We start from the raw sequence: 13876 nt of genomic DNA, 5'->3' as shown, positions 1-13876 counted from the left end.
AGGTTCCGGTGCCTTGACAGGTCCGGTAGAGCACTGCAATACTGTACCTAGAGGATGTCTCGCATCATCATAGCTCACTGCGCGCTACACAACCTGGCACTGCAAAGGGGAGAGGAACTGGCTGAGCAGGAGATGGAACAGCTGCACGTCTCCTCCTATGAGGAAAATGTCGAAGGGGCTGAGGATGATGAGGTCCTTGAAGGTGACCACAGTGCTCGATTTTTATGCTAGTGGCTCTTTCCAGGGCTCCACAGGTGACCTATGTCACTGACAGTGGATGCCCTCCATGCCCCTGTGGTGCCAAATCCTGCAGCAGGTGGCGTATGTGATTGACCAGTTCCCTAGACATGCGCAGTCTTCAGTGACGCTAGTTCTCAGTCATCTGCAGGAATGACAAGCACCGCCTGTAGACCCTGGGTCTAGTGAGATACCTATGAGCGATGGATCACTGTGGTTCTTCAGCTGCGAACGCAGCAGGCCCTGTCGTCCCTTCATCTTCAGGGTTAGTGCTCCTCTCATCGGTGAGCTAGGCATCTCCACCGCACTCTTCTCCTTCTTCTCTGCTCCCTCTAAGTCATGAGGCATACTGCTAAATCACCAGGCTCCATGATCCTGATGTTCTCCTCCTGCAGGATCAAAGAGAGAGACGTGTGGGTTAGCATATATGCCCTAAGGACCTCTCATGGTTAAGTCTCAAGGCCCCTTCACGCATGCAGGCTAAATGCAGGCCACCACTTGGATGGCCAGTGTGCAGTGTGTTTCATGGCTGTCCAAAACCCCACTCACCTCCACCCCTCTCCACTTGACCGATTGGCGGCAGCTTCAGCCACTGGACTGCATGCTGTGCTCTCAGCTCCGGTGCAGGCAAGGTGGCGCTGTTAGCTTAAACCATGAGCGACACTGGTCCAAGCCTTAATAAAGACATTGCAAGGGGCTGTGAGCACCTCCATCAGTGACTGCGCCATGGCCAACTTTTACAAGGGGATTCTACAACTTGCCCAGTCGTCCAATTGTTCTTCTGCCTCTTAAAACTCACATTAATTTGTAGTCTGTGCCAGAGGGGTGGAAGGTTCTGCAGCATTTGGTGACACTTTTGCATTGCCTGAGTGAGCAGAAATGCTTCAGAGGCCCAGCTCCAAGCATGTCAATAGAGTTGCTGCTGAAGGGCCTCAGCTGTGGAAGAATGCTCACTTCTGACAAACTTTTCCAAATGCATGGCTGCTTCCCTCACCACCCCCACGGGGAGGACCACACCCACCCCGGCATGTGCTTATGTACTTCCTTCAGTCTGTGTGGTCTTGTCCACACTTACCCGGCCCCACCCACACTGTAGCCCTTGCGCCGGCACGGCACTGAAAGCCAGCTGGGAAAAAGCAACTTGTCTGTGCACACCCCCCCCTCCCCGAATGTGCAGCACCTCTTCCTTAATGTCCTATGGGCAATCCTCACAAGCACTGTGCAAGGTTGTGTGCCCTCACCTCTGAGTTCTCAAAGTTCAGCTCACCAGGTGCACGCATTTTAAAGGCTGTCATAACTCATACTATTCTAGAATCACGCTGACATGGGAGGTAAATCTGATGTGGGCGGATGATTCCAGCATGCGGGAACAATGATGAAATACAAATGCATTAAAATTAAGTTCCCAAAGTTGGATGGTGGGAAACATTGATGGACAGAGCAGACCATCACAAACTGGTTTCACAACGGTGTAAAAGCGATTTTTGGCCTTTTTGCCATATTGTCTGCTCACACCTGCCATGACACCCATCACCAACAGGAGCGGACAATTCTGGCCTTTACCTGTTACCCCTGGACAGTCTCTCAAACCTCCTCAGGCAGTTTTTAACTTTTAACCCTGGGCAGTCTTTTGCTCTTCTCCTCCGTTCCTTGCCCGTCAATCTCACCGTTCCCCTCTCGTCCTTTCCCCTCAGTCCTGCCTGTCTCACACTTCCACTCTGTTCCTTGTCCCCCCAGTTCTGCCTCTGTCTCACCATTCCCCTCTTGTCTTTTCCCTTCATTCCTGCCTCCATCTCACTCTTCCCCTCTCATTATTAAAAGTGAATGGATGTTAAGTCTGCTTTGGTGCCATGGTGCCTTCTTATGTTTTATGAACTTCTTTATAGGGGTGCTTGTAAATGTACCTTACCACAAGTGAGAGAACAGAATCAGCAGAGGAAGGCATAGCCAATAGGTTGACATCAGGTCTGCTGCCCTTACCTGTTATTTAGCACATTACAGACTTGCATGGATTTCCTAATTGCTATTCTCTTAATATTTTCAGTGCTGGCATCAACTGTCATTTCTGCAGTTTTACATGATAGCTTCAAACTGCTGGAAACAAAATTGGCAAGCAGACGTTCCTTCCTTTCTTGACGCCTAACACCATTAGTCGAATCTCAGGTTGAATTGCTGAGGCTTTGGGTTGGGGAGGTGGAGTTATCGCCGTCAGTGGGTTTTAGCAGAAAACTGCTGTTTTTAGTCTCCTACCTACTTGCAGCAGTAGGAGGTCACAACAATTTTAACCAGAAAGGATGGAAAGTGTTGGAAATTGATTACCCCTCTCCAGGAAATCATGTTGCCAATTTCTCCCTGCCAGCACTTGGTTAAGTGTGGCAAAGAGATTCCTGGGGTGGGCGGGGCTCCTGGTCAGGGGGAGCAGGGTCTAAAATCTCCTTGTTGAACCTGAAGGAACATTGCTGCTCCTCATTGCCCCACAAAGTAAAATCACAGTAATCACTGGATGCTGATCAGAATTTGGATCCTCCTGGCTTTGAAAAAACGGTTTAGCCATTTGTCCAGGAAAGTCTGTTAAATTGGGAAAGGCAACTTTCCAGTGGTCAAATAACTGGGTCATTTTTACTGTCCCACCACCCAGGCTTCTGCTAGGTGGATAGAGTTAAAATCCACTTTGCTATTGTATTCCTCATTTTTCAACAGATGTTTCAATTCCATTTTTCATTAATCTGTACAAAAAACTTATGTGTAAAGGTTGATTAGTATGACTTAGGTTCAAACATGGTTACCTGTTGTACTTTTTTCTTTTCAGGTGAACGGAGAATATCATATAAGGCACTTCAGGGGGCTCTCATGATCTATTTTTACAGGTTAGTAAAACCAATATGCAATGAAAGAGCTGAGTAGTTTAGCTGACTAGTGTGATGACTGTATGGAGCAGACTGGATTCATCAAGAAACAGGTAAACCTTATTACAGAGACATTTTTAGCGCTTGCACGCTCAACCAGATCTCTCATCAGAAAGAGCCCCACCCCATGGATTGCCCATGCTAATAGCTCACTGATCAGAGCCCTCACAATACATCACATGACCCATGATTGGCAGGAGGCAGTGACTATACATCCAGTTACTGTGACTAGTATACTGTTCCATTACCTCTTGAGCCTGTGGGGATAAAACAATGAATAAAAATGGAAATAAATAAAAATAAGTGGATAAAAAATAAAAATTAAAAAATTAAAATGAATATTGAAAAAAGGGGATAAAAAAGGGGTGAGGATGGAGGAGAGAGTTCATGGTCTGAAGTTGTTGAACTCAATATTCAGTCCGGAAGGCTATAAAGTGCCTGGTCAGAAGATGAGGTGCTGTTCCTCCAGTTTGCTTTGGGCTTCACGGAACATTGCAAGGACAGACAGGACGGCATGAGAGCAGGGTGGAGTGTTGAAATGGCAAGTGACAGGAAGATCTGGGTCATGCTTGCAGACAAACCAAAGGTGTTCCACAAAACAGTCACCCAGTCTGCGTTTGGTTTCTCCAATGTTGAGGACACCGCATTGGGAGCAGCGAATGCAGTAGACTAAATTGAAGAAGGTCCAAGTGAAGCGTTGCTTTGCCTGAAAGGAATGAGAGGAAGGAGGAGGTAAAGGGGCAGGTGTTGCACCATCTGCGATTGCATGGGAAGGAGCGGTGGGAGGGGAATAAGGTGTTGGGGGTGATGAAGGAGTGGACCAGGGTGTCTGGGAAGGAATGGTCCCTATGGAATGCTGACAGGAAGTGTGAGGGGAAAATGTGTTTGGTGGTGTCATCATGCTGGAGTTGGCGGAAATGGCGGAGGATGATCCTTAGAATGCGAAGGCTGGTGGAGTGAAAAGTGAGGACAAGGGGGACCCGGTCATGTCTCTGGGAGGGAGAGGAATTTGTGAGGGCAGAGGCATAGGAGATGGGCCGGACACGGCTGAGGACCCTGTCAACCACAATGGGTGGAAAACCTCGGTTAAGGAAGAAGGAAGACATATATATATATATATATATATACAACAAACATATATAGAATTTCAGGTGATTATAAATCAGGTCTCTAAGGTGCTCTTCTTATACGGCTAGAGCAGTGTAGCTCTACCACTGGAGGTTCCTGAACAGGGTCGACAGGTTCTGGAGTTGCACTGTGAGACACATAATCAGAACTGGGCAGTTCAGGATTTCGCAACTTCTCTGAAACATCTGGAATGTCTGTCCTTGATTGATCACACACCTCAGAAGTTGACAGTTCAATGTTAATCACAGATTTATCAGGTAATTGTTGGAATGTCTCTCTGGCATGGATGTGATCTACCTGATTCTATCTTCCACTTGTACTTGGAAAGATAATGGACCAGTCCCTGAAACAATGGCTCCCGGAGCCCAACAGAGTCCACAGCTGAAATTTTACATATATATGGTGTCACCTACACTGAATGTGAGAGCTTTACTGCATATGTTATGGTTAAATTTCTGATTACTCTGGTTCTGCTCTACCCTCTGCTCTAAATTTGGAAACACCAAGTGTAAACGTGTATGCAAGATGGCATTTAATTAATAACCCTGACAATGTTGAACCCGTAGTCGAATGGGTTATATGATAACTGAAGAGAAACCAGGAAAGTCGAGATTCCAGAGTGCCTTTTGGTAATTTTTTCATGCCAGACTTTTGTTTGAGCAGAAGTTTGTACTGCCCTCTCGGCTAGACCATTCGATGAGGGATGCCAAGGGGCATGTTTAACATGTTGGATTCCATTCAGATCCGTAAATTTCTGAAACATAGTGCTGGTAAAGGCTGTATCATAATCAGAAATGACAATTGCTGACAGTGGAGACAGTGCCTGACCATGCTTTCAATGCCACTGTCAATGCCTGCCCACCAGACATAGCTTCACACATTTTTATCATTGATATGCCTGGATATGCACTGTGAATCTCTGTCAAGAGTGGTTCTCTACCTTGTGATGGGATGACAACTCTTGGTCCTCACAACAAAATCTCACCTTAACAGCTTAATTCACTGTTTCCAACATGGAATGGTCTCAACTCCTCAGGCACAGGCAAGTTTGGCTACCCTTGCAAAACAAAGTCTCTGACTTTCGACAATATTGGATCTGTGTTTGTCCAATTTCTAATTCGTTTCGCACACAAAGGTGAAGAACCTAAGAAATTCAATAATAGAATCACAGAATCACAGTGCAGAAGAGGTCCTTCGGCCCATCGAGTCTGCACCAACATGTGAGAAACACCTGACCTGCCTGCCTAAACCCATTTACCAGCACTTGGCCCATAGCCTTGAATGTTATGATGTGCCAAGTGCTCATCCAGGTACTTTTTAAAGGATGTGAGGCAACCCATAGCACTAATTCTTGTGGAACAGGAGGATTTACAATACTTTCTGGTAACGGGAGACAACTGAGTGCATCTGCATTTGCAATGTGTAAGCCAGGGCGGTACATAATAGTATATTCATGCACAGATAATGTCAGAGCCCAGCATTGTATTCTTGCTGATGCTATTGGCGGAATAGCCTTATCCTCGCTGAATAATCCCATTAAAGGTTTATGGCCCGACACAATAGTAAAATGTTGCCCATGTAGGTACTGTTGAAACTTTTTTATACCAAATACTACTGATAATCCTTCTTTCTCTAACTGAGAATAGCCCTTCTTGGTTTGGGAAAGGGTTCTTGAGACATAGCCAATGGCCCTTTCTAATCCATTTTCCATTTTATGTGATAACACAGCTCCTACACCAGAGGGGGAGGCATCACCTGTTAATACCAGTTCTTCCAATGGGTTGTAGAGTACCAATAAACACGACGAATGAAGCAATTTTTTTGCTTTCCCAAAGGCTTCTTCCTGTTGTGAACCCCATGACCAATGGTGGTCCTTTTTCAGCAGTGAGAGTAATGGTGCCAAAACAGTTGACAGGTTTGATAAGAAGCGGTTATAGTAGTTGATCATACCCAGGAAGGACTTGAGTTCTGTTACATTGGATGATGATGGTACATCTTTTATTGCCTGAACTTTATCTTCTATCAGATGCAAACCCATGGCGCCCACCCACTTCTGGTGCTTGAAATGTGCATTTTTCTTTCTTCAACTGTACCCTGGCTTCCATGAACCTTATTAGCACCTCCTACAGGTTGGTCAAGTGTTCAGCCTTGGTTGACCCAGTGATGTGAACATCATCTAAATATATAATCACTCATGGGAGTCTTTGCAGAAGACTCTCCATTGTTCTCTGAAGATAGCGTCTACTGACGAGACTCTAAATGATAGATGAGTGTGCTGTCAGAGACCCTTGTATGTGTTAATAATCACACATTCTCTCAACGTGCTATCCAGTTCTAATTGTTGGTGTGGCTCATATCCAATTGCATATAGGACTTTCCCTCAGCCAGCTTGTCATATAAGTTGTCTATCCCTGGAATGGGGTACTTATCTATTTTTGCTGTCTTATTTACAGTCAGTTAATAGTCTCCACAGATGCGTATGGTGTGGTCATACTTAACCACTGGAACAATGGGTGCTACCCACTCCAAGAATTGGACAGGTTGGATGATGCCCAGCTTTTCTAACCCTGCACAGCTCTGCACCTGCCTTTTCTTTCAATGTATAAGGCACAGGTCTGGACTTAAAGAAATGTGGTGTCGCCTGAGGGTCAACTTGTATCTTGGCGTGCACACCTTTTAACTTCCCTAATTCATCCCAAAAAACCATGTTGTATTTCGTTAGAAGTTCTGGGAATCCCATCTGATTTTAGGCGAAATATCTTGGACCAGTCAAGCTTGATCTTCCATAGCCAATCCCAACCTAAAAGACTGTGATCCTCTCCTTTCACTCTTATTACAGGCACTTGCGCTGTCTGTCATTTGTAAGAGGCTGGGACAGTGGTGATGCCCTTTACTTGAATATATTCTCCCGTGTAAGTTCCTAATTTAGCAATTGTCTACTCCAAGTTGGCTGTCTTCCTTCTTAAGGTATCTGAAAGTGTGCTCTCCTACCATCACAGTTGAGGCATCAGTATCTACTTCCATTTTCAGTGGCTTCTCATTCACTAGCACTGTCACTGTAATAGGCTCAGTCTTCAAAACAGTCACATTATATAAAGAGTAAATGTCAGGATCAGCAGCTTCAGCCTTTGTTGTACCCGTTACTTCTATCATGTTTGTTTGTTGTTTTGCAGACATCTTCAACTTTGTCCGGCATTGCCTAACCACATGACCCTTCTTATAACAGTAATGGCATTTTGCCTCTCTGAATTTACAGGTATCTGTTCTGTATCCACCTCCACATCTACAGCAATTCTGTCTTGAAACCGATGATGAAATGTTTCTGTTAGGCTTCTTAATGTTTCTCACAGCGGCCATAGAATCACGCTTTAATTCTGCAGGTCCGGCTTTCATGCCTCGCTCAGCAGCAGGTTCCTGCCCAACATGAAGTATAGCGTCAGTATCCATGTGTTGCAAAGCCTGCGAGTCTCTCTCCATGGCAAGGGAGATTTCTAGGGCATGTTTAAAATTGATATCGACCTCAGCGAGCAATTGGCACTTTATGGTGTTGTCCTCACTACATAGATTGCGATGGACTGAATTTAAAGCGCTGCATTATCACGGGCGGCTTCAGCTGGAAGTGTGTTTTCACTAGGTCTCCTAATTCACTGTGTGACTTGGAATTGGGCATGCTCGGGGCAGTCAGGTTACAAATCAAGTTATATGTTTTACTGCCTCATACACTTCAGAGGATCGCTTTCCACTTTTCTTCAGTGGTTATTTCATTTACTTAAAAATAAAATCCGAGGTGCTCAACGTACTGGCTCCAATCTCCAATATTAGTGTCATATGGATTGATTCTTCCAAACAGTGGCATGACTGGTGAGCAGTTTTTAAAAAAAATTTGATTTACTCACAGTAACAGGGCGAGGTACACAGTGAAAATTGATTTTACCCTCGTCACCAAACGTGATGATGAGTCTAGGAACAGACTGATTTCATCAAGAAACAGTTAAACTTTATTAACATTTTCAGTGCTTGTACACGCGACCAGATCTCTCTTCGGAAAAGCCCCGCCCTCCAGGTTGCCCAGCCATAGAGTTCACCGGTCGGAGCTCCACAGTACATCACATGACCCATGATTGGCAGGAAGGAATGACTATACATCCAGTTACCACAACTAGCATACTGTTCCTTTACGTCTTGGGCCTGTGCTCAAATCCAGTCCAGATTGATTCAACAAAAGTGCTGGTTCCTTACTGTTGCACCTCCAGCAGGTAATGCATGGAAAATAACTTACATGTAAGCTTACATTTCTTTCCATGAGCTTCGGTGAATGCTGCTTATTTCTAGAAGGGCTGGAGCATGGAATGGCAAATGAAATTAATTTGAACATCCCAAATAAACACTGACTGCAACAAACTGCCCAAGCTGGCAATCTCAGTGCATAAATGTTGTTGGAAATGTTGCAGAGGTGCAGTAGAATTGCTAATTTTAAATAGAGGTAAATGAAAAACAATAGGGGTTCAGTTGTCCACCAGGGTTCTCCTGAGCTCCCGCTGTAATGTCAGCGAAAACCCCTGTGAAATGGCATTATTGGCCTTATACATTTTTTTGCCAGTGTTTCAGCAAAGTTACAATCAAGATTTGGAGAACTGCTCTAGAATGTTTACCCTTTTACAAGATAGCAGAGGGTTTTTTTACATATATACATAGATATGACATTATACTAACTTGGGAGAGCTTGAAGTTGATTAGGAGTTTTCAAAGTGAAGAGTTTAATTCTCTAGATTGCCATCACTCTGAGGAACACGGTTTAACAGTCAATTTGCCTTTATATAAAGATAAAAGTACATGATATAGGTGAAAGTTTGCTTAAATACTGACGTTACATGCCTGCAATTTGCCACATATCAATCAGACCCAAGATGCCATGGAGGTCAGATGGATTTCATATGTAGGAAAGGAACTTTGAAGGGTAACTTACCTCCAGTAACTGTCACACATTTACAGTGAGGAAGAGGTTATTTTCTGGAGGTAACTTTCAACTTGGGCAGAGTTGTATAATGAGCAGCTAAACTGATATCGACAGTTTTCCACCCTTGTCAAAGTTGAAGGTTAATTTTGCATCTAATTAGTACAAATTGGATATATGAAGCAAAAGAAATAGATACCTGTGGGCAGAAAGTGGGGCAGTGAGTTTCATTTTTAATTGCCAACAGAAATATAATGACCAGAATTTTACAACAGCATACCCACCTCACACCCCTGTGGGAGCAGGCTGGAAGGAGGGCAGGTCTTAAAATCGGGTGTGATGGCGGAGGGGGTGCCATGCCACTTGCCTACCCGTCTCTGCTGGAATTTTACCACTGGAGCAGTAGTTGTCAGTGCTCATTCACCCATTGGCCTCTTATGGCCTTCTCTTTCTGCCGTTGGTAGTTTGCCCAAGCAATATGGGGAAGCTGTCAAGTATACCATTCAAGGTGACAGACTGGGACTGCAGAGCTGCTAGCCATTTCATTGGCTGGTTAGCTCTTGGAGGTAGACACCCTCTTACATAGGGGCTGAGGTCATAACCTCAGGCAGTTAACTCACTGGGCAAGATTATTACCTCATCGGGTGGGTCCGGCGGGCGGGCCCAGGAGTGGCTGCAAAACCGAGCACTACCCACGATCGGGCCCCGACTGCAATTTCACGCTGGCTGGTCAATTAATGGGCAGCGTGATAGGTGCGCTCAGAGTCTCAGCGCTGCCAGGGTGGGAACAGAAGGAGTGCGAGTGCTTCAGTGTCCACATGCACTGGGCTGCACTCAGTGAAAGCTTCCTGAAGGCACAGAGCTGCCTCAGGGAGCTGAAGATTTTTAACATTACAGATGAAGAGCTGAAAAGTAAGGAAAACATATCCCCTCATGTGACTCAGTCACATGAGCAGGGACATGATAAAAATGAGTTTTAAAAGTTTTTTTTAAATCACTGGTCGAAACCTCATCCTCCCCATGAATGAGATTTCGCAGAAAATGCAAAGGCCGCTTAGCCTATTTGCCCTGGCAGTGAAAGATTTGATTTAATTAATTGATTAATTAAATTGTCTTAATTGTCAGCGGGCATGCTGCTGCCCGATGTCATCGCAAACTATTTTACTTCCATTTGGGTCAGGCGTGCACCTGCCTGATGAGGCAAATATTCTGCCCCCTGGTGACGATAAGATCCAGTTGTGGCTTCCTGGGTTGGTGGAGGTAGACTTTCCCCTGACATTTCAGCTAGTGAGTGAGACCATCACCTCCACATAAAATCCTTGCCAATGACCCAAATAGCCTTCATCTGTATAATAAATCTTAAGATCTTGGTGTGAAGCACAAGATTTTCATGCAGATATCATAGATAGGTGGAAGCAGATTGTTTACCCATTCTTTTGTCAAGAGATGGTCCCTAGCCTCATAAGTACAAAGGTGAGAGGAAAATCTTTAAATTGAAATAAAATCATCGAAGGTAATCAAAAATGTTTACCCTTATTCTCTCCAGGGAAGAACCACGTTTCCAGGTGCCATTCCAGTTATTGAATTCACTCATGGACATTGATGCCCTTATGACTAAATGGAGATGTAAGTTATACTTCAAATTTGATTTCTTTAAAGAAAACATGGACAAGCATTTTTTTCATTAATCTAAAATTTCTTCCTATTTTCTCCAAGACAACCATGTTTGTATGGTTCAAAGGATGATTGGAAGTAAAGCAGGCACCGGTGGATCGTCTGGCTATCAATATTTACGTTCTACTATGAGGTAGGATAAAAGAACAGCCATTTCTTCAGGCCTTGCACTGGTCTTCTGCCAATGTTGCAGTGGAAATTAGGAGAATACCCATGAAAAGGGAGGGTAATCTTATACCTTCCTTTGAATACTTAAGTAATTTTTCCCTTGAGGTTTATCTTCTCCAGTGCAAACAATCTTGAGGCTTTGCAGAAACCTTAAGAATAGTTAGCGTTGTTGTTTTTGCCCGGACAGCCTCAAAAACCTGGGTATACTTACTGTAGCATTGAGGCTAAAATTGTCCAAAGTACTCAAAGGTGGGCTGTGCAGTACTCTGAGGCGATTATTTTAACATTTGGGATTCAATTTCCTGTTGGTTTCATCAGCTATATATCCATCTATACTGTTGGGGTAAATTTTCAATTTAAGTGCCAGGACAGTAACTCTCTGTTCCATTACTCATTGTAGAACCCACAAGATGTATTTATATTTACTTTGCCTGTTTGAAACATCCCAACTGATGTTATCTGCAAAATTAAACAGCCCTGTTTCTGTTTCCAGCTTGAAATTATGAACGTACACTCCTCAGAGGTTGGGGGCTTTTGAAGCAGGACATACAGAGAAGGAAGGGATGAATATGATGGTTGAATTTTTGACGATTAGGAATGAATTATTTTGGGGCTGGGGAGGTGCACACAGGAATTGCATTGCCAGAAGGCCTCATACACTCAGATTAGCTGAAGCATGCGTATATGGAACCGTTATGCGCTTCTCTGGCAGTCCGGTGAGCAGCTGAGGGCAATGTGGTCACATCTGTCTCCTCATTCTCCTCCTCAGCCTTCTTCTCCTCCTAAATGGTGCCTATCGGTCTGCATCTTCCTCTTCTTGCAGCTCCATCCTCTCTGCTGTGTGATGTTGTACAGGGCATAGCAGACCACAACCATTCTGGAGACCCTTGATGGAGGGATCCCAGGTCTGAAGAGACACGTTAAGTGCATGAGTAGTCCAATGGCTTGCACTATTATCGCCCTTGTGCACATGTGACACCTGTTGTACCTCTGACAAGAGTCATCAGCCAGGTCTTCAAAGGGAAACCCTTCTCTCCATGGAGGCAGTCACTGATGCTCTGTGGAGGAGTAAAATCCTGTGGGAGATGTGATTGCAGCAGAATACATGAATCATGACAGCTCCCAGGACATCTTCTGAGACATGCATGGTCACCTTCCAGTGGTCACAATCTATCTGAACATTGAGGGAGTGAAAATCCTTGCAATTGATGAAGACTCCAGGTTGATCTGAGGGCACCTTGATTGCCACAATGTGCAGTCAATGACTCCCTACACCAATGGAAACCCATCCAGTGCAGTGAAACCGACAGCCCTCTGTGTTTGACTGGCCTCATCTGACACATTAGTATTGGCCTTGACAAACAAGGAACCAGTGAATCAGAGGCACTTATGGGGGGGCAGGTTGTGAGATCCTGGATATATCTTGCCAGCAGATCCATGTTCGGAACCAGAAGTGAAGCAATTCAAAGCTATGATGATCTTCTCCACAGCCACATGCTGCTCCAAAAGACAGAGGGATGGGTACAGACATCCAGCATGAAGGAGGCAGAACCCCCCCAGTACAAAGTTTATAGAAAGAGGATCAGCTCTTTCACCATGTGTGAGCACCAGTGCCTTAGGAGGCTCAGGCTTTCATGACAAGTCATTGCTGACATCTGTAACTACCTGGAGCAAGACCTCCTTCTCAATGGGGCAGGTGGGCATGCATTGCCAATGGCCATCAAGGAGGCTATAATTGATTGGACACCCTCCCCACCTATTTTGGATGTTAAAATTGCCCCCAAAGTGTCACAAAACATTACAATATAATATAAACCTTCATAAGCAGATAATGGATGACTGCTATTTATTTAGCAAGTTTTCATTAACAAAAGTGATTGATATTAGCAATATGCACACACGACATTATTGACCTGTTGGTGTGTATTAGAATTTGATAAGTGGCTTGCGCTGACCATTACATCCTACTGATGCCTGCCACAAATTACACCAGAAGTGTTGGTTGGAAGCAAGATGCAGGCATGGCGATGACATCATCCATTCTATCATTTCCGCCCTTGGAACTGTCCATCTAACTATATCACTTCAAAACAGAGATAACTTAAATGGCCAGGTAAGGAAAACTAATGCTGGTTATCAAAGGTGAATTGCAGTGTTTCACTGTGGGGAATTTGTAGAGAGTGATTATTTGGGATGAGTTTTTTTGGAAATAGAAACATTTGAAAGTCTCCATCAAGACTGTATTTTTTTTAGGCGAATTCATTAACATACAAACAAAGAGCAGGAGTAGGCCATTTGGCCCTTCGAGCCTTCTCTGCCATTCATTATGATCATGGCTGATCATCCAACTCAGTAGCCTGCTCCCGCTTTCTCCCCATAGCCTTTGATCCCTTTTGCCCCACGAGCTATATCTAACTCCTTCTTGGAAACATACAATGTTTTGGTCTCAATTACTTTCTGTGGTAACGAATTCCACAGGCTCACCACTCTCTGGGTGAAGAAATTTCTCCTCATCTCAGTACTAAATGGTCTACTCCATATCCTCAGACTGTGACCCTGGTTCTGGAATCCCCCACCATCAGGAACATCCTTCCTGCATCTCCCCTGTCTAGCCGTTAGAATTTTATAGGTTTCTATGAGATCCCCCCTCATTTTTCTGAACTCCAGTGAATATAATCCTAATCAACTCAATCTCTCCTCATATGTCAGTCCTGCCATCCCAGGAATCAGTCGGGTAAACCTTCACTGCACTCCCTCTCAAGCAAGTACATCCTTCCTCAGATAAGGAGACCAAAACTGCACACAACAT

The 13876-nt window shown here is 44.6% G+C and overlaps 1 protein-coding gene across 1 annotated transcript in view; it reads left to right on the top strand.

Annotated features, from left to right (window-relative positions):
• tdo2a (tryptophan 2,3-dioxygenase a) overlaps nucleotides 1-13876 on the top strand; it is a 103656-nt gene that overhangs the window by 83481 nt on the left and 6299 nt on the right. Inside the window, exons 9-11 of the mRNA XM_041178131.1 lie at nucleotides 3047-3104; nucleotides 10772-10851; nucleotides 10942-11032. Coding sequence (XP_041034065.1) covers nucleotides 3047-3104; nucleotides 10772-10851; nucleotides 10942-11032 — 229 coding nt within the window. The remainder of the gene's footprint in view (nucleotides 1-3046; nucleotides 3105-10771; nucleotides 10852-10941; nucleotides 11033-13876) is intronic.

The sequence above is a fragment of the Carcharodon carcharias genome, chromosome 1, assembly GCF_017639515.1.
Source record: "Carcharodon carcharias isolate sCarCar2 chromosome 1, sCarCar2.pri, whole genome shotgun sequence".
Taxonomy (NCBI): Eukaryota; Metazoa; Chordata; class Chondrichthyes; order Lamniformes; family Lamnidae; genus Carcharodon; species Carcharodon carcharias.
This window is presented reverse-complemented; position numbering and strand designations above follow the sequence as displayed.